Genomic DNA, 15,131 nt, shown 5'->3' with positions numbered 1-15,131 from the left:
GACAAGATTAAAAAGCATGCTTTTCTATAATATAGGGGAATTCTCATTATATTTGAAGTGAATATAGCATATTAAAAAGAGTATATCACTTTAATGTTTAAAAATTAAGAGGCAAAGAGAGAAATGTTGTAAGGCACCACACCAATATACAAATGGTCATTAAGATGGGAGGCTAATAGATTTTTTAAAAAAATTTTCTTCTTTCTACACTTTTATTTTCCACATTTCTAATATGAATATGTATTACTTTTGTAATTTAAAAAATAGACTATATTTTTAAAAGGTAAATCCTGAGCCAAGTCATAGGGTCTGAAATGACTGTAACATATTAGAAGTCCTATCTGCTGAAGTGGGAATTTTGATGCCCAAATTGAAATTGTATGGGGAGGAGTGTCTTTAATATGCCTTAAAAAGATAAACATTAACTATGATATATCAAGTTTTATACATTATTTTAAATCAAAATTTGTCTCTCATGTGTATGATCTAGTATAATTATGTAGAAAAATGCAAATAATTGAATTTAATCAAACAGGGTTTTCTTTGTTCAGGGACTTAGGGATATATCTATGAAATAATTTGCTTTTCTGAAAGTCTTTCTTTTAAACTGGTTGTTTTGCCTGAAGATACACTCTTAATCTTATTTGCCACTTACCTCAGGTTTTTCAGTGTTTTAGAAACCCTGGGGCATTGCATGGAAATTTTTAATACCTGAAGGGGACACCTGGCACCTGCCTGAAGCACTTTCTATTTCCTGCCAGGCATAAAGGAGAGATGTTATTGTAAGCTGATCTAAAGCTCTTCAGTGGTTGATTTACAAGTGTCTCCTCATGTGTCCTCAGGCAGCTAAGAGTCTTCAGTTTTTGCTGCTACATTTAAATTATAGAAGAAGACAGAGAGCAGGTGATTCTCAGCAAAGGACCCTTATCTCCTAATTTTATCTGCCCTTTGTAAATAGATAAGGTAGTGGCTCAAATTAGTTCATTAGTCCAACACATCTGTTTCTACAGGTCCTTGATGGAGCCAGTGGAAGAATCCACAAAGCAGAATCTTGAGTGTGAAACTCTCTTTTGAGCTTGATGTTATATTTTAAGAAAAATCATATAGAGGCATAGACTCAGACACACTACCTTCCAAGGCTAAAATACTTTAGTCATTTGTATAAATATAAATATATAAGCTTTATTAGCATTGGCCTTTATCACAAATGTCCGGTCCTTTTGCTTGGGAATTTCAGTCATTTTATGCCAATTTTTCATAAGTGGATGGCTGAAATTCACAAGAAGTTTTTTTTTTGTTGAACAGTTCAGAAAAATGCTTAAAATGTAATAGAAAGTTTTTCCTTTTTAAATGTATTTCAATGTAAGTATTGACATTTTTGTTAGCATTTGTTAATACATATTGTCAACATTTCTGTAAAAGTTTGTATTTTATAATATTTTTTGACTCCTATTTCACTTTTGTCTTTAAAGATTAACACGAGTGCATGAACACATTACACATAGAGAACCTGCAGTTGCAGTTAATTTAAGAGACAAGCTAATCATTGGTCTAGTTGATGTAAGTGAAAGGGGAGTTTGGAGAAGTAGAAGATAAACCTGAACTGGAAGAATCAAAGGAAATTTCACGGAGGAGAAGGAATAGTGGTAATGGCAGAGGTTTTGAGTCATGTAGACCTGATTTTAAATTAGCATTTACTGCCATGACTTTGCAATCTTGGGTAAATTATTTGACTTTTTGAATCTCAGTTCTTCTATTTGTACAAGAGGAGTAGTAATAATTTAGAATTAGAGGGATACGATTTGTGAAGTGCCCTTACCATTTAAATTATTTGTATCCTCCCTCTTCCCTTTCACTTCTCTGACCTTGTTTTCCATAATTGATTCCTTAGGGCAGTGTATCAGAAAAGAAGAGACCTGAAAGCTTCTCTTTTTTGAGGAACCAGATTTAGTCAATGGCTCTAAATCTAAGAATAATGAAAATGTGGTGACACAGTGAACCAAAACTCTGAATGCAGGGAAAAATTAATCCAGGTTGACATTTGCTATTTTTGTTAGTGTAGAATTTGCAGGTCTCAGCAGTAGCCCAGTTACAGGATACTTGATACTGTTTAGGAGAATTGGGTTTAGTGGTTTTGTTCAGTCACACTGACTTGAAGATTACTTAAATCATCTTCAAGTAATCTTAGAGAGTATAAGGAGGAAGCAGTTAGAAATAAGAGAACATGCCTTAGAATCCAGAATTTCAGAGCTGGAGGGGCCCTGACAGAGCATCTTGTTCAGTTCTCTAATTTTTACTGAGAAGTAACCAAAAACCAGAGAGATCATGTTTTGTCCAGGGCCACAAAGTTAATTGGTTGTGGTGTTAGAACTGGAATGCAAGTCTGGCTTCTCAGGCCATTGGTTTTACTGCAACACTGCATAAGGTGCACTATTCCAACATAGCTTCTTCAGTTATACCAGTGTTGCAAGTAAATGATCAACCACGTTATTGTTATGTGATTACTTTAAACATTTGGGCCTTTTATTCTTTTATAATTAAACATCTATATAAAGTCTATACTATATTAGAGGATATAATGAATAGCACCGAACATTAAAAATCAGTCCTTTTAATTGAGGTCTTGATGCTCTTAGGGAGATATCATTAATCCAACCTTCACCTGATTTTTCAAACTGGTCATGGTGCCAATTTTCTAGTACCTAGCATCAGAACCTTGAGTTGTTCTTTGCCTCCTGACTTTTGCTGCCATATTTAATCAGATACTTAGAGATTCTGTCAATTTGGCATCTACAACATATTTTCTGTCATTCCTTTGTTTTAATTTCCCTGGGTCATCCTGTTTCCACTTTCTGCATAATCTGCCTCCCAACTAATCTCTACCTTCAACCTATGCTTGCTTCAATTAATTTTACACATTATTCTCAGCAATAATTTTAAATATTGATCATAGTTCTCCATTTCAAGTGAACAATATTCAGTATTTAAGCCTAGTATTTAAGATGCTGTATGATCTAATCTAAGCTAAGTTTGGGAAGAAAATCATTAAATATTAACTAATTTGAAGTGACATCTCCCCTGAGGCTTGGAAACATCTAGGCAAAGAATGAAGAGAGTAAACAACTGAATAAAGGCCTGCATTTGGAGATCTTATGTAATATCCAAGGACCTAAGAGTGGAGCAGATGAAGCTGGAGGGATGAAGGATCCCATTACAGAGGTCCCTAAGAGCAGCAATGCCAGCTGAAGGCCCAGAATTAGTGACATGGTTCAGGAAGGTGTCCAAGGCCAATCGCTTTCTAAGCTGTCCAGCTGGGACCTGGATCCAGGTCTACCTGAGTGATCCTCTCTCTCCCCTAGCCAGCTGCTTCTATCAGTCATTTTGCCTGTCTGTCTCATCTCAGGGTACATGTTTTCATCTGTCGTCAGTACGGGAGGTGCATACTTTCATGTGTGGATCCTAGTGCTCTGGAGATAGTCCTGTATAATTGAACATGCTTGTATTTCTACCTTATGTTCCCCCTATTTTATCCTGGAACCCAAATCATTTTAAATTCAGGAAAGAAAAAAAGATCTACTTGTCAGCTTGATAGCAGTTACTCTTTAGTGTGCGATGTAGTTCTTGGCATGGTTTTCAGGGATTTAAAAGTCACTGCACTATGCAGTTACAATGTATCTGTGTCACATTGGGAAAAGCACAATGTAAAGTATGATAGTCTTGTTCCTGGTTATCAATAGGCGGAGAAGCTCCTATGAAATTCAGAATGACTTTTAAATCTGGGCCTAGATGCATAAATGTATTTATTCATAGCAGGTTCACAGATTCCCTTCTTTCTCTTTGCTATTCTCTCCGCAGCAACTCCAAGAAACTGACTTAATTATTTAAAATAGTTGCTTCATAATTCAGAAAAATTCAGGGAGAAACTTTAACAAATACTTCTTAATCTACAAATTTAGATTGTTGGATTATTTATACTCCAAGCTGAGACAGTTGTAGGAAAAAGGCAACAAATCAGATGTTTGATTTCCCAGGAATTAAGCAACTGGTATGACTTCCATTTGTTTTTTACTTGGATTGACCAACTGCTTATTGGACTATCATTGCATTGATGTTAGAAGTTTTGTATGCCTAATTTCAGGACAATTAAATTAGCCCTCTGACATTTTAGCTTAGAAAACTGAACTCTATCCTGAGAAATGGGAAATTCTTAGAAAGCAATGCTTTGCAACCACAATGCATCAAAGAGTCTGAAATTTATCTTAGATTCATCTTAGGAACTTACATTGTAACATATACAATGTTTTGCCAACTTAAGCCAATTTGCCTTTTTTTTTTACTGAAAAGGAACAAAACCCAAGAATATACACCACAAACTGTGAAAGTCCTTAACTAAAGTACGTGTGATATTTCTTAGACCAGTAAGAATTTATTATTTTCTAGGAACCTGAGATCTAATCACAAGATTTAGATTTCATTAATGAAGATGTAAAACAATCTTCCTATAAAATTTAGGAGGCTGAATTCCTGTCTCACCATGCAAACACTTTGCTCTATGTTGTTAATTTTAAGCTATACACTAGAACACATCACAACTCTACAATTGGTGATATTTAAAATGGTTAGCTGACATACAGCCTTTGACAATATTTAGCACTTTATAGCAATACATTAACACTAACTTTAGAAACTATAGCATAATGAAATTTTACAGCCAATTAGGTTGATGAGTCACTGTCAGCTTCCTAAACTCCCCTTTTAGATGAATGAGAGAATCAAATATAGGAAGTGAGGAGCAAATTCTAGCTGCTGTAAAATCTTAAGTGTCATCGTGACGTTGAAGTGTTAAGGAACAGAAAAATAGGTTGTCTAAACAGCCTGAAAAGAAATAAAATGATTCACTTTTAAGTTTAGAAATGGTAATAGTGTTCAGTCTTTCAGTTTGTCACCATATGCTTACATTGATTTATGGGGAGAGTTTTACAGTGTTTATTGATTCACATGTGGTACCAGTTACTAGGCAGACTTCTGAACTCTTTAAAAGAACAAAAATGTACAAAGTTGGAATATATTTAATCATCAAAATAATTGGAGTTTATAACTAGAAAAAATGATTTGAATAGTGAAAATTTAAATATGTTTCTTTCATAAGATTATGTGTATTTGATTATTCATTTAGAACTATTGTATATAAAGTTGAATTTTTAGTTTGATTTTTTGGTAGGGACAGGGTCTTACTATGCTGCCCAGGCTGGTCTTGAACTCCTGACATCAAGCAATCCTCCCACCTCAGCCTTTCAAAATATTGAGATTACAACTGTGAGCCACCACACCAGGTTGTTTATTCTTTAAGAAATGCTGAGGCAGAGTATATCTATTAAATTGGAGCATGTCAATTACAATTTATCAGGAAATTCTTGAACACTGAGGAGTATCTCTATGGATTGACGGGGAGGTTGCACTTGCATTAAAATACAATGATAATATATTAAATTGATAATATGTAATATAAAGTAAAATAATATATTGAGGTTGCACTGGCACTAAAATAAGCTGATAATATATTAAATCAAGAACATTTTAGGATAGATTAAGTTTTAAACTATAAAACTGTCACACATGTCTAGCTGTTACATGAATTTCATAGGTTTTAAAAAATTTCCAAATTCCTTAATGTTCTTGTGGTCATTGCTTCATTTGAAACCATTTGGCTTAGGCATTTTCTGCCAGTTCTATGCCCACTCTCCACCCTTCACCCTGCAGTAATGGAAATATGGAAATCCTCCCTTTAAAGCCCACAAAATTAAAAAAAATCGATTAAAAGCCAATAATATTTACAAAAGAGGTGTGTGAGGGGTGTGTGTGTGTGTGTGTGTGTGTGTGTGTGTGTGTGTGTGTTTATGTATGTCTGCAGCAGAGGGATTTACAAAGCAGCAATACAAACAACCTGGAATGTTAGATTTCCCTCTGCCATTATTGTACCTTGGGTGCAAGCCTTTCTCTGTGTTGCTCCATCCTCCTTTCCCTCATCTCTGTATCTTTTTCTTCCTACTGCTTTCTATTTTCTGTTTCCACCCTCTCATGAGGAACACATTCAATTCTTTACACTTTCTCATTTACAGATCTTTCATGTCTTTCTGGCTTCTACTCTTGTCATCAGCTCTAGGCCTCCCTGTGTGTCTAAGGACACGGTGGAAGCTTTGAAATGCATGAATATTGGGATTTGTGTTCTTTGACTCTTCATCTAGTAAGAAAAGGGGAACAATTTGATTAGATTTTCTTTGGGTTGTGCATATCACGAATTATTAATTTCATACTTCAATACCATAAAACTCTCTAAACAATAGATCTATAGAGGTATTTTTGAGGATTGCTGTGTGGAAGAGCAGAAATTTCCTAAAGCTGGCCCACAGACTTAGCTGGTTGCACCAGAATCTCCTAGTGAGTTGTTGAAATGACAGATCCTTCATGTCCGAGGTAGGAAGATTCTGACCCAGCAAGTCTGGGGTGGTGCTGAGAAATCTGTACTTAAGGAGAGAACCAAGTGTGGAAACAACCGCCCTGAACCTCATTGTCTTCATTTTCTGTTTTCAAGTGCAGTGATGCAAAATAAATGAAACACAGGGATATCCATCCAGACCTAGGGACTGATCCTCAAAGTCGTTATTTAGTCTTCTCTCTGAAATTCCCTCGTCACGTGCCTCTTTGTTCATAAGCAACTATCCTGGTTTTTCCAGGGCTCTTCACATTTTGATCCTAGGTCCTGAGAACCCCCTCAGTCCTGGACTAACAAGGGTGGATAGTCACCAGACTAGAACCTATAAGGAAATAATAGCATCTATTTGGTTGCTGTAACCATCTTTCAATATTTATTTATGAATGCTCTACTTTGTGGTTAAAGCCATGGGAGAGAAATTTTAGGCAGAAGTGGAAAGGGTTGTTTTCACAGGAAACTTGATGAGAGATTCTGGGAACAAGCAGTATTGTCCTAAGACTCAGGAGACAAAAGTATAACGTAGAGATAGGGAGAGAACATAGTCCCCATGTCTTGTGGATTTTAGCTTAGATCATGCAGCTAAAGTAGGTTGAAGGAGACAATATACCTTTTGAGAAGTAGTCTTCCCTGTCTCTTTGTGCTTGCAAACTTGCAAAGTATCAGTAGGATATTTTAGGGAATCCCCTACAGAGATGGCCTCGTTTTACATATATTGTTTGATATGGAAGCAGCAGACTACATAGAGATATGGTAGGCCATTGGAAATATGGGACTATACACTTAGACAGCAAGAAAGATTTAGAAAACTAATTTTCCAAAAAGCCAATTTCCAAAATGAATTAAACTAATTATTAAAAATTGATCTAATGTTCTGGACTCTGTAGCCAACATTTTATAGTCCCATTTGTATTTCTAGACTGTAGAAATTTTAGTAGTTGACAAAATTGACAATGAGCAGATTCTGAGGTTGGGGATGAAGAAACTCAGTCTTGGAGAATGAAAAGTTGAGACATGAGAAAATCAGAAAACCCATGTCAAACAGGGAGGAGCAGAATTCAGCATCATGACAGACCACAAAGACCAGAATACCAACAAAGAGCATCTAAAAGAACAGTGTCACAAGTGGTTAAGACCAAAGGAAAAACAAAAACAATAATTGGATGAATAAAAATAAACTGACCACTATTTTTGTTTAGGAAAAAAATCACAAGTTTTTCAGAGTGTAAATATCCAAACATAAACCACTTTAATTCAACTCTCTAAATATATATGTTATATGCATTGGTGTTTAGAAAACAAATACATGTTGAACATAAGTGCAATTTATTCAAGGTTAGTAACATCCATGGAAAGTTTAAAATACTTGCTTTTGTCTAAGTGTTACGAGTTGTATAAGGGTTGGTGATGGATGTAGAAGTGATAGGAGATCATTTTTTGTTCCCTTAATAAACTCTTGATGTCCCTTTCATAATTTTTTCTTGCATGCCCAACATTCTTGCCATCTACCAAACTCTTCTGGGAATTGAGAGAATATTGGGCTTGCAGTCTGAGACCTATGAATGCTTCCCAAACCTGCCCTATGTACCCCATGTAATTATAACCTCCATGAGTCTCAGTTTCCTCGCTTTCAAAACGATAATGTTGGATCATAGTTGAGCTCTCATTTATATTTCATTTAAAATATATGTCTATTCTGTATTAAATTATAAACACCAACCTAAAAGTAATCTCCAGTGCCAATTATCAGCCCTAAATATGCCCAAACACAGGTACATTTATTCTGAGTGACATTCATTTTGAGGTGTCTGCATCTTTTTAATAGAAATTCTAAATAGAAAATTGAGTTCAAAAAGAAAACAAATTGAATGATTATTGTAAAGATAACTAGGGTCACTTAAGGGAGTATTGTCATATAATAGTTACAAAAAGGCTCCCAAATAGAGCACATTCAAAATTATAACTGATTTGCTGGGTGGTGAAAGACCTTGCTTTGGGCCACTAATTAAATGACACTCCTGGAGCTGAGATAGATGACAAGAATGACACACTACACATTTTACATAAAAGATCAAGCCACTACCAAAGCGTTATGTAATTACTAGAATGCACAATATAATAGGACTCAATAAGGTGGAAATAACGATAATGAAACTATACATCTTTTATTTACTTCATATCTTTTTGTTGCTAATGAAATAGTTTTACTCTTTCCAAATAAACTCAATATCCAGTTTAAAAACCTGACTCAGTAAGTATAGAATTAATCAGAAGTGAAATCAAATAGTTGTGTCTCATTAAGTGTCCTCAAATGATGGAAATCTTAGCTCTAATGCCGTCTTTTCTTGGAATCTAACGTCAACTGATGGTTTTTATCTTTTATTTTGCAGGGCTGGAGCGAATTGCTCGGGATTCATCTTATGAACAGGAAGGAAAGGTCCAATTTGTAATTGATGCAGTGTATTCCATGGCTTACGCCCTGCACAATATGCACAAAGATCTCTGCCCTGGATACATTGGCCTTTGTCCACGAATGAGTACCATTGATGGGAAAGAGCTACTTGGTTATATTCGGGCTGTAAATTTTAATGGTAAGTTACAACGTGTGTGTGTGTCTAAGTACTTTAAAAGCAACAGGGTATGTTTTTCCTCCTATATATAGGAGATACCCAGGCAGAGTGGAAAACACAGGATTAGAAGCAGTTCTCTTCTTTGATCATAAGTGTGAGTTTTTCCACCTGCTTTTACATCTCAAACATATTTTTATGCTACCATTAATCTATGCGTGAAGGAAGCAAAAGTTTAAAATAAGCCTCTATCAATCAAAATGTTCTAGTTAAATATCACTATTGAAGTGATCACTTAGAAGGCTTGAGAACCATTGACACTAGATTATATTTCTTTGAAAGTGTTTTGTTCATGCTGTTATTAGAGAAGAGATTGTAGACATTTTGTTTCGAAATGGATTCTAAGCTTTTGAAACAGTAAGCTGACTTGAAGAAAATGGCTGATTTGGGGTTGCTATGTATTTATACTCAAAGAGGGTTCAGTTTCTGTGTTTTCCATTTCCTTGTATTTTTCTCAATGACTCAGTCATTTGGAAGCAAAGGGATGCACACAATGTAGACAGGATTTTTATACTGTAAAAGCAGAAATGTTGTTTCTGTGACTGCCACAAGAAACTGATACAGAATATACTGGATTCATAGTATTTGATTGAGAATAGCCCAACTGCCTGTCTGAAGTGATGGAATTATTGAATGCTTCCATTCCTTCATGAGAGTTGCAATGGTTGTTGCCCACGACTTTGATCATTATTTTCAAATGAAATGATAGAATGCTCTGAGCTGCCTAATGCTTTTGGTTTGGCTTTAATCCATACAATGGACATGCCTTGAGACACACACAGCACTGCACTGTCTATCATAACACACTCCAGTGACCTCAGTTGCCAGCATTTCTTAGAAAAGCACAAGGTCATCTTCAATTTAGAATTCAAGTGGAAACTTTTTTCTTTTTTTTTTTTTTTTTTTGCATTTTTTGCATTTTTCCTTTAAAGGCAACCTAAGACAGAATTTGGTTTAAAGTCAACACACATTGTCTGTGGCAGAATATTTGTGAAGCATTACATAACATTAATCTTTTTGTTGGGAATATGAATACTAACGGGAGTTTGAAAATAATTTTTATGCAATTATGAAATTGACCAAAAGAGGAATGTTGCAATACAAGGTTGCTTATGATAACCTGAGGTTGGGGAACTCTTCCTTTATCTAATATTGCTAGTTAAGAGGTGAGAAGAATAATGCAGATGAGTGCAGTTTCCATAGAACTGAAGCTCACCTCCAGAAGACAGGGAAATCTTTTAAAGAAGCACTAAAGAAAGCATTTTAAAGGCATTTGTCTTTCATCTTAACCATAGATCAAAACCTAACCCTTCCTTGATGACTTCAATTATTGTAATTATTATACCATCCTGTAATATAATGATCCTATTAAAGACGGTTAAAGAATATCTTAATGTAATGGCTATTAAGAGGATTTGCCTCTAGACTCCAATGAATGATCTTTGAGCTCTGTCCACTTTTTACAGTGGATTTTTTTTTTCTCATTATCAAAGTGTTTCTGATGCTGTTGCTGTGCTTGTTTTTAGGACAGGAGCTGATGATACATTACTGGGGACAATAGACAAAACGTTCATGGCACTTAGAGTTTCCTGGAGAACTTAGGTATTAATCAAATAAGCAAACAAAAATATAATTATGTAATCTGCAATGAGTGCTGAAAAGGGAGATATTCTGGTTTTAGAGTTTATAATAGTGGACATTTCCCTAATATAGGGATTTAGGAGCAGATGAAATCTGAAGGGAGTAGGTGTCTCAGATAAGGGTAGAGCAATAGGCCGGGCCATGTAGACCATGTGAGGTCTTATAGGCCATTATTAAGGTTTATTCTTCATCTTGAAAGCAACAAGAACCTATTGGAGCATAATAGAACTGTGTCTAATATAAGGTTACGTATATCTCAGATGAGGGTTATGGAAAATAAATAACTCTTAGTATATGAACTTAAAAGACAATCTCTTTGATCTCTCTGGAGATTGATTTTGCTGGACTTGAGACTTGATTGTGTTCCAGTAGCTGATAATACAGAATAAGAGACCTGAAGATAAGCAAATGATCATAGAATACATAATTCTGTTGATTTTCAGTAATTTCCAGGATATTCATCACATTTTAATTTTATTATTGACTTATATATTAATGTTCATTCTGTTTATGATAAAAATGACACACAGAGCTGTTCAAATAGAAGTACACCATCAAAACTACTAAAGGAGGAAGAAACAAATAGGTAAGCAGAATAAAAGATGAAATCATTAACTTTGAGCTTCTTAAGCAATCAAAGCATAAAGGGATCGACAATGTGATTTATAATTTTCATTATATGATAGAAGCAAGCCTACCTATTTTTCAAGAGAGAACACATTTTCTTGGAAATTATTTCCAAAAGAAAGGTGTCATATGCTACTTTGACAGCCAAATGAGCAATGTTATTTAACAAAATTTTACAGCAAAAGCAGAAGTCTTCTCTGGCTGTTTTGCATTTGTACCCACAATCAAAGTTAAAAAATGATGTAACTCTCGTAGCACTGAAAGTATATTTCATTAAGGATGTTTTCAAGAAGGAAGATAATCATCCTTGATTTAGATTTATAACTCTTTTGAACCCTGATGATATGGGGATGTACCATACTCTGAAGAATAAATGAAGAACATCTCCCTTATACTCTAGTTTTAAGACTTTATCTTCAAAAATATCCTACTCAGAAATCTAACATTTCAATCTGTTAAAAAACAAGAACTGTTGGCTTGAAGGGATTGGCATAGCTCTGGCTGGTCCACTTCCTTAGTCTTGCTTACTGGTCTCGGAAGTACCTTGAAGAGTCCCAGTGGCTCTATGAAGCACACATACAATCTACAGACTTACATACATATCATTGCTCTTTGCAGGGAATTAATAGCAGCTGGAAGTAGAGTTTTGGAGCTTTTGTTAGCTGTTAGGAACCTAGAAAACAGCTATGTTATGTTGCTAATTGGAAACCAGATGAGTTGGTTATGTTGGTGATAGCTAGTGTTCTCACCTGGTGGGACAGCTGTCCCACCTCCCTAACACCAAAAGTGCAAGGAAGACATTGGCCAAAACAAGGTTTACCCAGGACCAATTTTTAATTTTCTGAAGAACCCAGATATGCTTGACTAGAACCAGAGCTGCTTATTATACACAACAAAAAATAGTATATATTAGAAGATTTTTAGCCTAGCTATTGCCAGTTGTCAAATAATGAGCTTTATAAGACAACTGCCAAGTTTGTACAGTGTGGCCTTCTCGATTGTCTGCCAGGATCAGTGAACTACAAAATGTACTCTCAAGGAATTAAATATATTGACCCATTTGATGGAATTACTTAGTAATGCCCATTTCAAATTGAATAGTGGCTATCCCAAAGTGTAATTTTTGTATAGATAAAATTGTTGTTAAATTAGTTCTTTTTGACATAATTAGATATCAGGATACATTTCTTTGTATGCTCCTTTTTAGTCTGAGATAGTAAAACCATGTTATCGGTGTGGAGGAAGATTCTGCTTCCAGTTTATAGGAGCAGGAGGTGAAGTGGCCAGGTACTGGAAGCTCATCAGATGATTGGTATAAAATTAAAGAGAACTATTGGTTTGTTAAAATTTAATCTTGCTCACATTGTAACCAGGTGTGTGATATGCTTACTTAAGCCATGGTTTAAAGATATTTAAAAGATTGTGCTTCTTCCAGTGTATCATCTAATTGACAAAGCAAAGAATATATTCGAATTTAGAGTGATAAACAACTAGTATTTCAGGCCAAAATTATTTCATAAAAAATAACTAAAGCTGGAATATTCAGTCAAACTACTGAACTGTAGAGTACTAATTGGCATCAAAGACATAAGCTACAATGGTGGTTTAATTGAATGTAATCACTGAAACTGATTTTTTTAAGTCACTGAAAAAAGGTACCTGAATCATCTTCTGCATCTGTATTTTAAGCACATTCTGAATCATAGTGTATCCAGAATCACTGATGTTTCCCTTACAGGTTTTCTTAACATCTTCTGTCTACTTGGGAAGCCAGAGGGAAAAAGACTTTGTTTTTAGGGTTACTTTTATTACTACTATCTGAACAAAATGTTATTTCTATAATTTTTAAACCCTAAGATTTATCAAAAAATACAGAGAAAAGGACGTCAGATATTTTAGGAACGTGTCAATTCCTTACTCCAGACTGATCTATAGGCAATACAATATTAATTCTGTACATCTTGTATAGAATCAAAGGTGTTTCTGTTATGATGAGAACCATATTTATCATAAAGAAAGTGTTGGATAGAATTTCAGAGCTATCTCCCTACTTCCTTGCCCTATAGCTGAACTCATGTCAGGGCAGGTCAAACACAGTGGCATATTAATTGTAATTGTTTGATTGTATATAACCAACCAACTTGAGAAGCCAACTAAAACTTGCTTAATTCAGCTAAAATGAGGAATTTGTGCATGTGCATCAGGAAACCCCATAGCAGAACAGAAACAAATATAAAGAAAGAACTGGTCCTAAGAAATAAAAACCTATAAGAAAAAAAAGCATCTCTGTCTGTTTGTCTGTCTGTCTGCTTTATCTGTTTCTCTTTATATTGGTTTTCTCTTCTAGGTTTACAGGGTAGCAGACGGCCTCCACTTCTAGGGTTTAGCTATTCTTTGTTTAAGACATCTGTCAAAACTAACGTTGTTTTAAAAGTCTCAATTTCAACTTCTTGGAAGCTTTAATCTCATTAGCCAAACTTAGGTTGTATGTCAGATCTATTCCAGATTATCTGTACAGGAGGAAGTAGTACAAACTTGGTTGTCACGGACCACTCCCTATAGATAAAAGAGACATTTAGAAAGTTTCTCTAAGTGCCTTATGGGGAAAGCTTAAGCAGGGAGGTGGAAACCTGAGAGAGGGGGTGATGCCTAGGTATCTGAATCTCCTTGCTTCTTTCGGTGGATGAGTTTGCATTAGTCTGAGGGAGACAGGAATCAAGTAGAATCTGTGATAATTGGAGAGAAGAGTCAACTTTGGAATTTTGTAATGCAAACCCTTGTATTGGGGTTGAATTATCTGACACCAAGAGGAAGGAAGCAGCTTCCCTAAACTCAGCAGTGAGTTGTGATCTAAATATTGCAGTGCTCAATATTCCAAGGATAATATGGAAATATTTGTTAGACTGTAAAGATCAGTACAGAGATTGAAGTTATCAGCATCTTCTTTCCTTTAGAAAACTTATTGATTTCAAAGAGTTAATGCAAAATATCCAAATATACAATTTCAAGAGTCTCTGAACACTATAGTCTGATTCTGAAGGAAATTTATTAGCATAAAATACCTTTAAGCTATCTGAAAGGAATAATTATAGTTTGACATTAGAAAACATACTATAATCATGCTAATAGGTCAAATAATACAATAATAAACATTTGATAAGATTGTGTAAAGTCATATGATAAAAATATTAGCCTAATTTATGTTATAAATACAAAACAAACTAGAAATTGACCAAATACTTAACACATAAAGCACATCTTTCTTAGTGTATAACTGATTATATATTTAAAGTTATTCTTATCAAACAGATGGATTAAACCTATTACCACAATTATTAATATTCTATCAATTTTAACCAATGTGGTAAACATGAAACAAAAATGACAAAGATTATGACTAAAAGGGAAAAATAATTTCATGATAATTTTCAAATTATTTGATCTCAAGACGATACTTATATTAGAAAAATAAAATATAACATTAATATTAGAACATTAAGACTCTTCTACATAGTATTAAGAGGTCATTGATTAATACATGGGAACTGGAACTCTTGTTTTCTTTTGCAAAAATTACTGAAAATATGTTGGAATAAATTGAACCTATTTGAAGACAACTTTACATATTTGAAAAAACGGAGAGACATTTCTTGTTTATGGACAGAAGAGCTAAATATAGGAAAAACGTTAATTCTTTCTGAATAAATCTGTATTCATTCATGTTATAATTCCAGTAGAAATATCTA

The 15,131-nt window shown here is 34.6% G+C and overlaps 1 protein-coding gene across 11 annotated transcripts in view; it reads left to right on the top strand.

Moving 5' to 3' along the window:
• The window catches only part of GRM8 (glutamate metabotropic receptor 8), an 810,901-nt gene that overhangs the window by 465,516 nt on the left and 330,254 nt on the right, over window positions 1-15,131 (top strand). For all 11 annotated transcript variants that reach the window (XR_004229111.1, XR_002733955.1, XM_031936131.1 and 8 more), the window contains one exon: window positions 8,881-9,081. Coding sequence is in view for 9 of the 11 variants with exons in the window: in XM_031936131.1 (XP_031791991.1) it covers window positions 8,881-9,081 (201 nt within the window). In the remaining 2 variants the exon portion in view is untranslated. The remainder of the gene's footprint in view (window positions 1-8,880; window positions 9,082-15,131) is intronic.

This window comes from Piliocolobus tephrosceles, chromosome 8 (genome assembly GCF_002776525.5).
Source record: "Piliocolobus tephrosceles isolate RC106 chromosome 8, ASM277652v3, whole genome shotgun sequence".
NCBI lineage: Eukaryota > Metazoa > Chordata > Mammalia > Primates > Cercopithecidae > Piliocolobus > Piliocolobus tephrosceles.
Note: the sequence above shows the minus strand (reverse complement) of the source record. Positions and strands in the feature narration are given on the sequence as shown.